The sequence below is a fragment of the Podarcis raffonei genome, chromosome 10 (assembly GCF_027172205.1).
Source record: "Podarcis raffonei isolate rPodRaf1 chromosome 10, rPodRaf1.pri, whole genome shotgun sequence".
NCBI classification, from domain to species: domain Eukaryota; kingdom Metazoa; phylum Chordata; class Lepidosauria; order Squamata; family Lacertidae; genus Podarcis; species Podarcis raffonei.
Window position 1 is genome coordinate 47,687,003 of NC_070611.1, and position 15,318 is coordinate 47,702,320.

Here is a 15,318-nt window from a genome sequence, read left to right on the forward strand (position 1 = left end):
ATATGAGCCATATTGATTACTGGACCTGAAGGGAAATCTCTTCTCCCCTGGAGTCTGATTATTTTTCTGCCAGACTCTGTGTGCGTGTACATGCTCTGTATAGATATGTACATGTAGGCCTCTGGCTAAGACAGAGTGGCCAAAAAAGAGGAGACACATCAACAACAACAAGAAGAAGATGACGAAAGAGAACACCAATCTGCATGAAAAATGGCATGTGCTGATCTATATGTATATATGCATATGTGGAAATAATTACCATAATTTAAGTAGAAATACAAAACGGGGAAGACTGTTACCTGGTGGTTTTTGTGCCAGTTTAGTCTGCTGCCCAGGTGTTAGGTGTTGCTTATTTTTATATTCCTGGAGCCTTCAGACTGAGGCAATTTACAAGTAAAGTGGAAGCCTGTCTCTGTATCCATGAAGGCTAGCAAAACTGAGAGAAAGGGGGGCAAACAAGCTCCCAAGGCAGGTTTATATCAGATCTGGGGAACCTTTGGCCCTCCAGATGTTGTTGGACTCCAACTCCCATCAGCCCCAGCCAGCATGTCAGTGGCGATGGATGATGGGAGCTGGAGTCCAGGAACATCTGGAGGGCCAGAATTTCCCCACCCCTGGTTTTCATGTTATAGATCCCATGCAAAGGCCATTTTAAATGATGGGTCATAATACAGTGAGTTATTTGTGTGGAGCAGAAAACTTTGCAGCGCAAGTGCTTTTTTATTGTGCCACTGAAAATTCTGTGTGTGGCAACTATAATGTATTAACTGCCATGAATACGGTCTACAAAACATCATTGTAAAAGGATCCACCCTGCTGAATCATTTGCATGTCAGCAAAAATGCACAAGTGTCCTCCAGGCTGGCCCAATACATTTGGCTGCCTGAAGCAAAAGACAGGATGGCACCTGTAGCTTAGAGGGTGTAGGGCATGCCACAAGGCACGCACAGGTCTTCCCTGCTCATCAATATTTGCCATCTGAGGTGGCTGCCTCATTCTGCCTCATGGTAGGACTGGCCCTGAGCATTACATTGACATCTAGTGCAGAAACCAGTCCCAGTGCAGCAGCTTCTATCAGTATTGCTGTGTTGGCTCTCCTCTAGAGACAACTAGGGATGCCAGAGATTACTAGCGAAAAATGGAAACGAGAGCAGAAATAGCCCATGCTTACTTACTATTTGTCCCATGTCCAGAATGGAAATAAATCCCAGGAATATGATCAGCATTGGCTGTTGGTGGTGCTTTCAGTCTGCAGGTGTTAGGTTTCCCCATCCCTCCATTTGCATTCTGTTTCCTTTGCACTGAAATGAATGGGGTGGAATAATGCAGTGCTAATGTAATTACAAAAAATATGTAACTAATTACATAAATTAGGTGAGTTACGTAATTTCACCATAGTGGACAGTGAGCTGAATAACGTCGTGATATGTGGAAGATGAACTGCAACAGAATGGAAGCACAGCTGCATGCGATAAATAGAGAGTGAAGTGGGAAATACGCCTTCTTACAACCCCAGAGATAATGCAGCCTAAGAGCACTTGCCCAGTGCTGATCCCACAGGTGCTGGTGCAGCCCAGTGCCTGGGAAGTACCTGGAGTTTCCCTGCAATGGGCATAAGCTGCACACATCTTCCTCTTGGGTACAGATAAGCTACCACGGTAGTTACGGTACTGCGAGACACTGTTGGTGTTGCCACAGCCACTGAAGCGCCACAGGATCTGGCAGCATGGCCTCCTGATGCTAATGCTGTAATAACCTCCCCATTGCCAGCATGCTCAGTATCACAAAGGTCATGTGTTGTTGCACTGGAAAACTTGCGGAGGGGGTAGCAAACTTACATAGACATTCTTGACCAGCTTAAGGCTTTGAGACACCTCCACTGCCCCCTTCCAATCCCCTGTTTACACCCACACTTTTGTACTCAACCATAGCAATTGCACACAGGCAAATAATCTGTCTGGCATGCACTCACACAATAATTGCTTAATTTGTGCTCTTGGTCACAACTTTTGGCCTATTTGTCTGCGTTTGAGGTCTTTCAGAAGAAGGGGCCATTGTTTTCTGCATTACAGCAGCATGCAGAGCCTTCAGCAAAAGATGGTATTAATGGTTTTTAATCACACCACAGATCATGGTACTTTAACATTTAAAGCTAGACAAAGAGTGGGAGAGGAAATCCAAGGACCAGAGGGGAATAAACAAGCCTGAAACTCAAGGGGAAAAGAGAAAGTGTCAGAGCCTAGATATTCTGGCTCCAAGTTGGAGATACGTTGCTATGTCTCCTGACTGTCCAGAGGAAGTAGCTGTGCCAGAAATGCCAGTTCTTTGCTTCCTGCTGTTTCCATGAAAGTATTATAGAATCATAGATGGCCATCTAACTTCTGCTTAAAAACTTCTAATGAAGGAAAGTCCACCACCTTTTGAGGAAATCCATTCCACTGTTGAACAGCTCTTATCGTCAGAAAGTTCCTTCTGATGTTTAGTCGGAATTTCCTTTCTTGTTAATTGAATCCACTGGATCAAGCCCTACCCTCCAGAGCAGGAGAAAACAGGCTTGAAATATTTGAAGATGACTATCATATCTCCTCTCAGTTGCCTTTCCCCCCAGGCTAAACATACCTAGCTCCCTCAAAAAATTGTATGTTATGTTGTACAACAATTCATTGGTTTTTGGTTGTATTACTGATGTTGAATTGAGATTTAAACCTAAGTGGCTTGAGACCAGATTCCCTGAAAGAGTGCCTTTCCCATTATATACTGACTGAATATTAAGATCTGCTTCAGAGGCCCTGTTCTGAGTGATCCTGCAAATGAAGCCAAGTGGGTAAGAAACAGGAAGAGGCCCCTTTCAGTAGTGGTATCCCAATTATGGTATAGCCTTCTCAGAGAGGTTCAGCTGGTGCCAACTTTATGGATTTTCAGAGATTTTCAGGGGATTTTCAGGGGAAGTATCGTTTTACTCACCCAGGCATTTCAAGCAACTTGTTTCACAAACTGGGCCTCTTACATCTGAACTGAATTTTAAATTGTGTTTCAGTTGCATTTTACTCTTAATTAATCGTCTTTAGTTCCTATTGCTTTACACTGCATTTTGATGCTGCAGTATTATTTACTGCAGCTATTGCCTTGTTGAGCAGCACTGTTAGTCTCTTGCATGAGTTTGCCTTCGGACATAGTTATTGCCCTACTTCAGATTTAAAGAGGGAGGGGAAGCACATGAACAGAAACAAGGCTGAAGGGAGACAATGGAAGCTGCATGTCTGTATCTGCATCCTCTGTTCTCTTCTGTTTCTGCAGCACCACTCATCTCGCTCGCTTTCGGGTTCCTGCCCCTGGTTGACCAATGGGGAAGGGCCATGCTGAGGACGGCCACCTGCCAGAAAGAGCAAAGCCTCCAGATGGTGGCTGGGGCTGGGTAGTACTGTTTGGTTGCTTTGTCATCACTGGCTTTTCCTATGCCTTTCCAAAGGCAGTGAGCATATATTTCAAGGAGCTGATGCATGACTTTCATGTGGGCTATAGTGACACAGCTTGGATCTCATCTATCATGCTGGCTATGTTGTATGGAACAGGTAAGGATCCCACGTCTCTGTCCCGTGAAACACTTCTTTGTCTGTGCTTGTAAGATGTACACAGCCATGAAAGCAAAGATCTAGCCAAGGATCTCACTGGTTTATTGTGAATAGCCTCCTTAACCACCTTCCTTCATTCCCACCGACAGTCTGCCGCTATTCTGAGCAGATTGAGCTTTCACCCAGCTCCCCCCCTGGATTCCTATAACTGCCCCAGACCCCTGCAGTCCACAGCATTTCTGGCCCCCAGATCTGGGGGGTGGGAAAGCAAATAACTAATTGAGTAAACTTTCTTGTGTTGCAGTGGTTGAATGCTGGCAAGCATTCTTTGACATTGCTTTGCACATTGCAATGCCAATGTCTGGGGCAGAGAACGAAAGGCTTGCAGCCAAATAGCCAGCAGTCAGAAGTCTAAGGTGCGAGGCTCCTTTCCTGTTTGCCTATGAAGTATAACAGTGCCAGAGAGCATCTTGCAGACATTCAGGCAGTTCTTCTCCCAAGCGAGAAGATTGAGCTTGCGGCAGTGCACTTTGGGGAGTGGGCTGGGTCTGTTGTGCTGGTGCAGATGACAGTGCATCCTCAACAACAAGACTTAAGTCTGACTGGCCAGTTCCCTTCCACCTCTAGTTCAGCTGCCCCACTGACTGGATGCCAGTCTCTCCAACTAGCATGAAAACCTTACTGGCCCACATGGTTCTCTACCCCCTTATATGATGTCCAGCAATAACAGATAAGACCTCTCTCAACTTGCTACTCAGGCTTCCCCCACCTCCATCATTGGGACCATCTTCTTCTTCCTCCTCCTCCTCCTCTGACAGATTCTGCCCACCCTGATTGGCACCACAGGACCTATGGCATATGGCCCTGTGGATGTTGTGTGCCTACTCTTGCTCTCCTGGACCACCCCTCTGGGAATCACTTTCTCTTCAGTATACTGTATGTCGAGAGGAGAAGGAGATGCAGCAACCACATGATGAGCCCAGGAGTCTTTCAGCACACTGTGTGTGTGTGTTGGCAGGGGGAGACCCCAGAGGGAGGAGAAAATGGAAGCGGAAGGAGCTGAGATGGTTGGGGCAATCTCCCTGCAAAGCAATTACTTTGGAGGAGGGACTGAGGGAGAAAGCTGAAATGGATGGAGAGATGGAAAGGGAGGAGAAAGCAGGGAGAGAGCTGTGGTGGCCTAGGTAAAGGCAAAAAAGGTAAAGGACCCCTGGACGGTTAAGTCCAGTCAAAGGCAACTATGGGCTGCGGCGCTCATCTTGCTTTCAGGCTGAGGGAGCTGGCATTTGTCCACAGACAGCTTTCTGGGTCATGTGGTCAGCATGACTAAACTGCTAATGGCACAACAGAACACCATGACAGAAACCAGAGTGCATGGAAACGCCGTTTACCTTCCCACCACAGTGGTACCTATTTATCTACTTGCACTGGTGTGCTTTGGAACTGCTAGGTTGGCAGGAGCTGGGGCAGAACAACGGGAGCTCACCCCGCCAACCTTCTGATTGGCAAGCCCCAGAGGCTCAGTGGTTTAGACCACAGCGCCACCCGTGTCCCTATGTAGTGGCCTAGAGAGCGAGCTAGATAATCCTGTAGTGCTGAAAACTCCACCAGCATTTGATCTGCCCCTGCCCAGTGCTGGCATGTGGCTCACAACAGATTACTCACAAGGGAATGTCAACTTCAACAGAAAAAAAAGTTCCTCCACCCTTGTTCTTAAGGATGGCAGACATTTCTTCTATTCATAATAATGCAACCAATCACATGGTGACAGGAAATCACATGTTGCTTCAATTTCCTCCCCTTTTTATTTAACCCAAGCCTTTCGTCCCTTTCTTGTTTCTCTGATTCTCTGCAGGGCCTGTGAGCAGCATTTTGGTGAACCAGTTTGGGTGCCGGCCTGTGATGCTTGTTGGGGGGCTCCTGGCTTCCTCTGGGATGATTCTAGCCTCCTTCACCACCAACATTATTGAGCTGTACCTGACGGCTGGTGTGCTGACAGGTTAGCGTTGGGCAAGGGGGCTGGGTGGAAAGCAGTGCCACATGGGAATGCATCTGGAAGTGATGGGTGGCATGAGAAATTGTCGGAGTGGTGTGAAAGTGCAAAAAGGAGGAAAGAACATGATGCTCGCAGCATTTTCACACACGTGATGCTAAATGCACCTCTTGGGCTCCTTTGGGCTCCTTGTGAGCATTATTGGTGATATCAGCTAGGCTTCTGTGTTTGCTTTGCAAATTCTGTGATTGAGTGGAGCCCAATCAAGAGGTACTGTCTTCATGACATAGAACTTCAGATAATAGTCTGAAATAACTCTGAAGTGTTATAAATTGCATGGATGAATTCTATATTCAGGAACTGGCTGTGCAATGGGGACCTCAGTTGATAAACCAGGATCTTGAAATCTATACAGTGGAACCTTGGGTTACGAACGTGATCCGTGCTGGAAGCACGTTTGCAACCCGCACCGTTCGCAACCCGCAGTGCCACGTCTGCGCATGTGCAGGTCGAGATCCGGTGCTTCTGTGCATGCGCAAAGCACAATTTAGCGTCTCTTCGCATGTGCGAGCGCCGAAACCCGGAAGTAACCCGTTCCAGTACTTCTGGATTCGGTGCCGTGCGCAACCCGAAATCACATAACCTGAAGCATCTGTAACCTGAGGTACCACTGTACATCTCTTAAAGCCACAACCCTCTTTTCTCACCTATTACTCACAAATCCCTTTATACCCCACAGGTTTAGGCATGGCTCTGAACTTTCAGCCTTCTCTGATCATGTTAGGTTCCTACTTTGACAAGCGCAGACCTCTGGCCAATGGGCTCGCTGCGGCCGGGAGTCCCGTCTTCCTTTCAGCCCTCTCTCCACTGGGCCAAGTCTTGTTGGAGAAGTTTGGCTGGCGAGGGGGATTCCTCATCATGGGGGGACTCCTGCTTAACTGCTGCACCTGCGGAGCAGTCATGAGACCCCTGGAGCTGAACAGGAAGAAGAAAGGAGAGGAAGCCCAGGACAAATATGAAGCCAAAGAAATGCTGCCCATGGGAGGAAGGGCTGAAGAGGCTGTCAGCACCACGGACAGCGCCAAGAAGTCAAATAAAGCCAAGAAGAAGAAGAAGCCCAAGAAAGGGAAGAAGCTGTTGGATTTTTCTATCTTCAAAAACCGGGGTTTCGTCATTTACGCCATTGCCAAGTTCATCATGGTCTTAGGTCTCTTTGTGCCCACCATATTGCTAGTCAACTATGCCAAAGACTCAGGAGTGCCAGACAAAGAAGCTGCTTTCCTCCTGTCCATCATCGGTTTCATAGACATCTTTGCCCGCCCATCCTGCGGGATACTTGCTGGGATGAAGCGGGTGCGGCCCCACGTGACCTACTTGTTCAGCTTCGCTATGCTCTTCAATGGCCTGACAGATATCTTCAGCGCCAGGGCCACCGATTACACGGCCCTTGTCATTTTCTGCATTTTCTTTGGCATCTCCTACGGGATGGTGGGGGCCCTGCAGTTTGAAGTGCTCATGGCCATCATTGGGTCCCAGAAGTTCTCCAGCGCCATCGGGCTTGTGCTGCTCATTGAGGCCTTTGCTGTGCTCATTGGACCACCCTCTGCAGGTAAGTCTTGGGCACCTGTTACCTGCACTCATTTCTGCAGAGCTTAATTGTGGGCAGGGCTTCCACGAAAGAGCCCAACCCCAAGACAAAAACTTCATAAAAGTAATAATAAAGAGCAGGGTGCATTTGAACATGTGCTGAAAGCTATCCCATCCCACTGATGAGTCTCAGTATATTTGTGGTTAGGAGCCAGGGTTTGGGGGTTTAGTTTTTATTAATTTTTTAGCTCACTCTTCTTCTAGGGAGTTCATGCCTGATCTTCTCCCATTTTATTTGCACAACAATCCTTTAAGGTAGGTTAGGCTGAAAGAAGGGCTGGCCCAGGACCACCAAGTGGACTTCACAGCTGAGTAGAGATTTGAACTCAGGTTTCCCTGATCCTAGACTGACCCTGTAATCATCACACTGGCAAGTCAGGGGTGTGTGGCTTCTTAGGAGATTTGGCCACGTGAAGGTGCCGCAACACCTTAACCATGTGTTTCTCCTGGAAATGCCATTATTCCTGCTGAAATAGCTTGCAAATACCTTGGGGATTCTGTTCTCTCTTCCGCCAACCTGACCTAACATGGTGGCTTCCTATCATGCCAGAATACTGGTTTATTTCACAGGATAGGACATCTCCAGTTTGCAGGTAGATCCCACTTGACATTTCACCTATGCGCATGGGCTCTCTGAAGAAGAACAGGCAGCTTACTACGGAAAGCACACTTTCCTGCCTGCCTGCCTTCCCAGTTTCTGTGTGTTTCTTGGCTGGCTTAAAAAGGGATGACTGACAGTGCTGGGAGTAAGTGACACACCCATCTTATTTTTCTCTAAATCCTTTTTCATTCTGACTCCCCTCCACCTCTTACACACATATGCCTTAAAGTCCTATGAAGTCCCCCTTGGTTCATTTAATATACTACGTGGTGGCAAAGCGTATTTATTGCCAAGTGTGTTGTTCCAGGGTAGCCCAAGGAACCTGATCCCTACCTTTGCAGTCCCCAGCATCACTCTCCCTTTGTTGCTTTTCTTCCACAAGCACACAGTCCCTCTACCTGCTAGCCCTATGGGCTACCTAACATCACCATTAACTGAACCCTGAAGCAGCAATGAGAACAGAGTTAAGCACTAGAGACTTGGGGGAGTAAGACTTAGAAGTGAGGGTTGTGAGCTGTGTGTGTACAGGCCAGCCCAGATTCACCTCCAACCCAAGCTGGGGTGGATAACATGTGGCCCTTGAGATGTTGTTAGACTGCAGCTTCCATCATCATGGGCCATTGGGAAGCCACAAGTCAGCTACCCCTGCCTTAAAGAAACAACTTGCTCATCCTCTTCCTTCCATAGTTGTATCCTACCATCTCTGATGCTTCAATGACCAGGCAGGGGAATGCATGGAACTAAGAAGAGGGGGAAATATACTGACTGTGGGTACCATTTTCTGCCTTGATGTCTACATTTTGTGAGCTTTCAAAGCAGCACAGGTTCCAGTTTCTGAGGAAGTGCTTTAATACGGCATCAACATGAAATTGTGGGAGGTTGCTATAATACAGGTATGCTATGCTCTCTCTCTTTGTCTTTTTTTAAAATCCCAGGACGATTGGTGGATGCGCTCAAGAAATACGAGGTTATCTTCTACCTGGCTGGCTCGGAGGTTGTGTTGTCGTCTCTGTTCCTGGCTGTGGCTTCTTACTGCTGCCTGAGCAGGAAGGAAAAGAAGAACTCTCAGCCAGAGAACCCTCTTGCAGGCGGAGGTGGCAGTGAAACAGAGGAAGCAGAATCAGATGTCCCGGAAGCAGAGGACCACCCCGGAGACAATCACCACCTCTCCCACAACATTAACAATGCAGGGGGTGGTGCAGCGAACCACATTGCAGAGAACAGGAATGTGGATGGAGCTGGCAGGCCGGAAGGGGAGGGTGTAGCTTTGGTACCAGGGGGCTGTGATGCTGACCAGACAGTGGAAAGAGACAGTTTTTAGCTATGTGGAGCTCAGCTTTGATGAACAAGAGACCATGTTGCTATTGTATGGGGTCTGGTCCAACCTAAGGAGAAGTGTATATGGAAAACTGATGTTTCTGGATGCTGGGATGAGATAGACGGAGTCTCAAGAATAGTGATGTTTATATGTGTAAAGGCACAATGGTACAGTGGTACCTTGGTTTTTGAGCGTCTCGGAAGTCGAACGTTTCAGCTTTCGAATGCTGAAAACCTGGAAGTAAATGCTTCCATTTTTGAATGCTTTTTGGAAACCGAACATGCCATGTGGTTTCCGCATTGAGTTTTCCGGATGTAATTGCTTTTGGAAATGCATGCTTTGGTTTTCAAATGTTTTGGAAGTCGAATGGTTTTCCGGAATGGATGAAGTTCGAAAACCAAGGTTCCACTGTACTGTGAACAGAAATTTGAAGGAATACAAGCCATAGGGCTTCCGTGAATGGCTTGCAGAATTGTGTAATGCTGTTCAACACAGCGGGGGGTTGTCCCCCATGTACTGACAAACACTTAAATTAGGAGATTGTAATGATCAGTCTATCTCTGATACCTTTTTCTAAGCTACCTCTACTAATCCAGAGCTCAGCAAAGGAGGCCACCACATTGTAATCCTTACCCTTCGACATGGTTTTCCCAGTTTTGTCAAAGGTATAGAGCATATTAGGAACATAGCAAGCTGCCTTATGCTGAGTCAAACTCTTGGGTCCACCGCAGTCAGTATTGTCTGCACTGACTGGCAGCCGCTCTCCAGGGTTTCAGACCAAGGTCTCTCCCAGTTCTACCTAGAGATGTCAGCTTGCGACCTTCTGCATGCAGAGCCTTTAACAGTTTCCGTATGTAGAACGGGGAGAGGAGTACTGTACCATATAGATCGGAAAGTCATATATCCATTTTGAAAGACTGGCTGTGTGCCAAATCTTCAACGAGAGAGAAGGTATGTGGCTAAGGAGATGCCAACTATTGGCCACATTTCTGTTGGAAAAAGAAACTTCCATCAGTCCTAGGTGGATGTCAGGTGGTTGTTATGTAGACCAGACTGTGTAACGAGAGAGGGTTTTCCCCTCTGGCTTAAAACAGGGATGGAAGACGGTAGAATGATTACGCTTTCAGGCATGCCAAGTAAATGTTCAGTGCAAACATTTCAGGTAAGTCATGCCATTAGCTCAGCCCTCTAATGTAGCCCTAATGAGAGGAAAATGCCTTCTATTTTGGGGGGGCAAAAATGCACCCTTAGTGTTCTATCCACAACAGGGCTTCTGTCCCTTTAAGGCGTTCTACGGCAGGTAAAAGTTCTTCAGTGTTGCTACAGCAGGAAAAACTGTACCTGTTGGTTGTTGTAGTCTTTCAAAAGGGAAAGAAACCTTGTTCTTCTTTTTGCAGTATGGCCAGCCTAGTCCATTGGCCAGGGATTGCTGCAGGCCAGGGTAGCTCTAGCTACTTTTAACTTCAAAGCCTCTGCCCCACTGTGCAATTGTCCTCCTTTGGTGGGAAAGGTTTGTGGCCGGAAAGAGGCCAAACTAAGCAGCATCCATCATCTATAAACAAAAAAGCTTTTCCTTTCATTGCATGGTATGAGATGGTCACAGGAGTCTGGGCAGGGGTTAAGAAAAAGTGGATGCATCTTCTGAGTCTGCCTTTAATACATAAATCTATCCTTTGTTCTTTACCCAGCAGGGCTGCTTGCAGCATTTCTATAGCCAGAGGTAGAAATACCAAGCACCCATGAGTAATGCCCTATATTTGTGCTGTTTTATGCCAATTCAGAATTTGCTTTACCTTCCATTCTACTGGAAGAATTACCCTTTGGAAATTGAAAGCTTGTGTGCACACATGCACACACACACACATGCACACATGCACACACACACACCATAGATCCAATAAAAAACAATTGTCTAACTTAATTCTTGTACTGCACCAAAGATTCAGTCACAGACAAGTCCTTCAGTCTTGGCAGCCCAGTGCTACTAATTTGCATCTCCAAACAACAGCATAATGTGGCACAATCTCTGCTGCTGCAGCAGCTACCACAACATCCTAAACCTGCCTGATTCCAACGCATTTCCAGACAATCCTGGAATTTCAGCCAGTCCTTTATGCAGCTGAAGTTACCGTATTTTTCGCTCCATAAGACACACTTTCCCCCTCCTAATAAGTAAGGGGAAATGTCTTATGGAGCGAATGTGTGGGCCCTGGAGCCGAATTGCCCAGGGGCAAAAAGCAGATCATGCTCTTTTTTTTTTAGAAAGAGGGAAGGGGGTGTTGAAACAAAGCCACTGAGCAGCTGATTGGCAAGCGACCGGGACGAAGATAAGGGACTCTAGCAATAAAGGAGGCTGCCTGGGAAGGGGGAGGTAAAAGCACATGGATCCTCAGGATTTTTGCATTGGGTCACCCCAAATTCACCATCAGATCACATAGCATGTCCATGGCTACCGCCTGCACCAAAAAAATCATGCATCCACTGTTTCGTGGGGACGCAATGGTGCAAAAACGTGGTTACAAAGCACGGATCCACATGGATTTTCAGGATTTTTGCATTGGGCTACCCCAAACTCACCGTCAAATCACATATCATGTCTGTGGCCACAGCATGAACCACAAAAACCATATATCCACTGTTTCATTCAGAATATATTTTTTTATCCTTTTCCTCCTCTAACAACTAGGTGCGTCTTATGGTCGGGTGCGTCTTATGGAGCGAAAAATACGGTGCTTTGGCTTTGATAAGCATACTGGGCACTGAGTGGGATTCATAACTATGCTATACCCCTTGCATTACAGCTGTGCCCTCCTGAAAGGGCATCACTTGCAATTTTGCAGCTCCTGGCAACAGGATCTCTTCAGCCAAACTGAGGGCACAAAAAGCAGCAGACTGCAAACCGCAACCCTCAGTGTAAATATTATTTTAACGTGGCAGCATTTCCAGATGGGCTATTTATTTTCTCCAGATTTGGTTGCCATCCAACACTTTTGAGTGCAACTACCCTGTCATTTTTTTAACCACAAAAAGGCAGATAAGAAAAGGGATGGGAAATTGCACCAGAAAGTGCAAGATAACAACAGAATGCTGTCTTATGACCTCTGCACAAACCTGTCACGATGATAGTTTGATACAGGCAGTAATGTATAACTTCTGAGGAAGTTTTGTACGAACAGTTTTTGTTAGAACTGTTGCTTGATTATGTGGACTGGCCATGGGTAATTTGCTATCTTGTAAATATTATTGACCCAATAGCTTCAGAGCAGTCTTGTGTGGAGTCCTTGCTTGCCTCTCACTTTCTTAAGTAAAAGTAAAGGGGTGACCATTAGGTCCAGTCGTGACCGACTCTGGGGTTGCAGCACTCATCTCGCTTTATTGGCCAAGGGAGCCGGCGTACAGCTTCCGGGTCATGTGGCCAGCATGACTAAGCCACTTCTGGCAAACCAGAGCAGCGCACAGAAACGCTGTTTACCTTCCTGCCGGAGCGGGACCTATTTATCTACTTGCACTTTGACGTGCTTTCGAACTGCTAGGTTGGCAGGAGCAGGGACCAAGCAACGGGAACTGACCCCATTGTGGGGATTTCCCCTTCTGATTGGAAAGTCCTAGGCTCTGTGGTTTAACCCACAGCACCACCCGCATCCCAAAGAATCTCACTTTCTTAGATATCCTTAAAATGTGTACATATAACCAAATCTCATGAACTTTGCAAAACAAAACTAGAATGGCAGGTGCCACAGAGGTCTGCTTGATATTTTTGAAGTATTTTGTACCAGTATCCCCTTCCCAAAATGGCTGAAAGCAATCAGGGTGAAGAGAAGAAAGAAAATTAGAAAGGGGACTCAGAACAAAACTAGCTGGCGGTCCCTTAACCATCTTGTCACGGTAAACTCAGTTTATGAGGATTGCATTTTTATTTTCCCTTCTTACATTTAGTGGGAACATTTCTCCTTCAGAGTGCTGCTGCTTGAAAACAGCATCTACTGGTGCATGACTTGAAAAACAGCATCTACTGGTACATGACTGTTACATTAGCATCTGAATTGAAAGCATGTTTGTTACTCTGTGGTAATCATCCCACACAGGTAATTCCTTAACAGAAGTATCTGCGGTCTCAGGGAAGACACCCCCATGTCTTGAGCAATAATCCACTCCAAGAAATGTTGCACAAGCTGTAATTCCACGCCCCCCCCCTTACATAAAGAAACCAATGTTAGCAGTGACCAGCAAACAGCAGCCAAGAGGCTGAAATTAAGCCATGCACTTGAGCAGCAAGCAAATTAGGTTAAGGGCTGCTGAGGTCATTAAAGACCTGGATTTCTGGAGGAAAGCTACCTCCTTGGGCATGCCTAAATCACATTTAATCTGCTTTACTCCCAGGTCTCCCAGAGACACCCTCTGCCAAATCCCTTCCTTCCGGTTGCCTCATCATCCTGACCTCAGGTGCCCCAGGGCAGCACCTTAGAGGAACTGTTACATCACTGAAGGATCAGACACTAAATGCAATGGTCAGCGGACTCAGTATGAGGAAGAGTGTGCCACTGGGCCATGTTGGCACTCAGAAAAAATATCATAATGAAGTCTCCCTTCCCCCACCACAAAAAGTGTTTTGAAGCTAGGAAGAGAGCGATGAGCTCATTTTTAACAAGCCATGAAGTGCAGCAGATCAAATTATTCCTGCAATAACTAAATAGCACATGGTAGCCTAGGTGACTGAAGCTTTCATCACATGGTGCCTTTACAAGGTTTCTTTTTCCTTTAAGAGCAGGGGACAGCAAACGTTTTCAGCAGGGGGCCGGTCCACTGTACCTCAGACCTTGTGGGAGGCCAGACTATATTTTGAAAAATAAATAAAAATGAATGAATTCCTATGCCCCACAAATAACCCAGAGATGCATTTTATATAAGCACACATTCTACTCGTGTAAAAACACCAGGCAGGCCCCACAAATAACCCAGAGATGCATTTTCAATAAAAGGACACATTCTACTCATGTCAAAACACACTGATTCCCGGACTGTCCGTGGGCCAGATTGGGAAGGCGACTGGGCTGGATCTGGCCCCCGGGCCTTAGTTTGCCTACCCCTGTTTAAGAGCGTCTAAGAGCAGCAAGAGCAGCAGCAATGTTGTGCCCATGTGGTGGGCTTTTCACCACCATAACTGCAAGGGTCAAAAGGATGCTCCCTTACATTCAAGCAAGACATTGGGGATGTCCATTCAGCAATTGTCATGGTTCCTGCTTGGTTGCTTTTGTACATAGCCAGACATGTAGGTTGTGTCTTGAAGAAGCCCAGACCTTTCCCTCTGTGACAACTAACACTGACAGCATGTAGCCAATCTACTGATCTTGCAGACATCCCTGAGAGGAGTCGAGGACCCGCACAAGCTGAAGGTTCTTGGATGTGTTGACTGAGTAGCCAGAACAAGTTTTGTGATCAGACTTGACTGCCTTCTGAGCAGGACGAAGCACACCACCACATTCATCAAAAGCCCAATTAAGAACTGGGGGGAAAATGTAATGTATTTTAGTGGGCAATTTCAGGGCAAAACACCTCTGAAGAATCACGCAGAAATGAAAATAAATCCAAGCAGGTCAGACACTTTCAAAAGCTTGTTAGTTTCTCTAACAACCTAGCACAAGCCCGTTACTATCTACGGCTATGATATGGCCATTAGTATCTCCATGAACAAATCTTTATGTCTGGTTTCTCCCAGTCTCCGCTTCCTGGTGCCAAGAGATGCTGCAGATATGACAGGGCCAGCTATGAGATATGAGTTTGAGGACAGATTAGCCTCTGTGGGCATGTTCATCATGCACACACATGTTCTGTAGAGTTTACAGCTAGACACACTGCTCACAAAGACCAATGTTATGGCCAGAAGTCTCAGCAGTTCTATCCAAAATCTTAGAGAGGTGCAGGCAGTGTGGAACACTACAGCCCCAGCCTTTGCTTACTAGAGCCGTCTCATTTCCCAACCTCTCTTTCTTCACACACACATACTCTCTCAGGATTTTCTCTGCAAACATGCTTGAAAATGTTCAGATTCTCAAGATGCCAAACAGTATCAGATCCTTGTGCAGAAAATGTATGGGTGCTCACCATATACAGCACCTGTGTTGGGTTTCCTAAGAAATGAGATTTCGAGACGCTCTGCTAAGCTCCTTACATGCCATTTCAATTCATT

The 15,318-nt window shown here is 46.6% G+C and overlaps 1 protein-coding gene across 1 annotated transcript; it reads left to right on the forward strand.

Moving 5' to 3' along the window:
• Positions 1 to 3,306: 3,306 nt before the first annotated feature.
• Positions 3,307 to 9,678, forward strand: SLC16A8 (solute carrier family 16 member 8). The gene is made up of 4 exons (XM_053406575.1): positions 3,307 to 3,572; positions 5,428 to 5,571; positions 6,305 to 7,174; positions 8,749 to 9,678. Exons 1-4 carry the CDS (start codon positions 3,344 to 3,346, stop codon positions 9,132 to 9,134), a joined length of 1,629 nt encoding a protein of 542 aa, XP_053262550.1. The 5' UTR covers positions 3,307 to 3,343; the 3' UTR covers positions 9,135 to 9,678.
• Positions 9,679 to 15,318: the final 5,640 nt, after the last annotated feature.

What these genes read in the sequence shown, in the direction of transcription:
- SLC16A8 (XM_053406575.1), top strand. Translation starts at nt 3,344, where the DNA reads ATGGGGAAGGGCCATGCTGAGGACGGCCACCTGCCAGAAAGAGCAAAG. An exon ending in GGCTATGTTGTATGGAACAG is followed by an intron (nt 3,573 to 5,427) that starts GTAAGGATCCCA and finishes GATTCTCTGCAG; the next exon opens with GGCCTGTGAGCAGCATTTTG. An exon ending in CATTGGACCACCCTCTGCAG is followed by an intron (nt 7,175 to 8,748) that starts GTAAGTCTTGGG and finishes TTAAAATCCCAG; the next exon opens with GACGATTGGTGGATGCGCTC.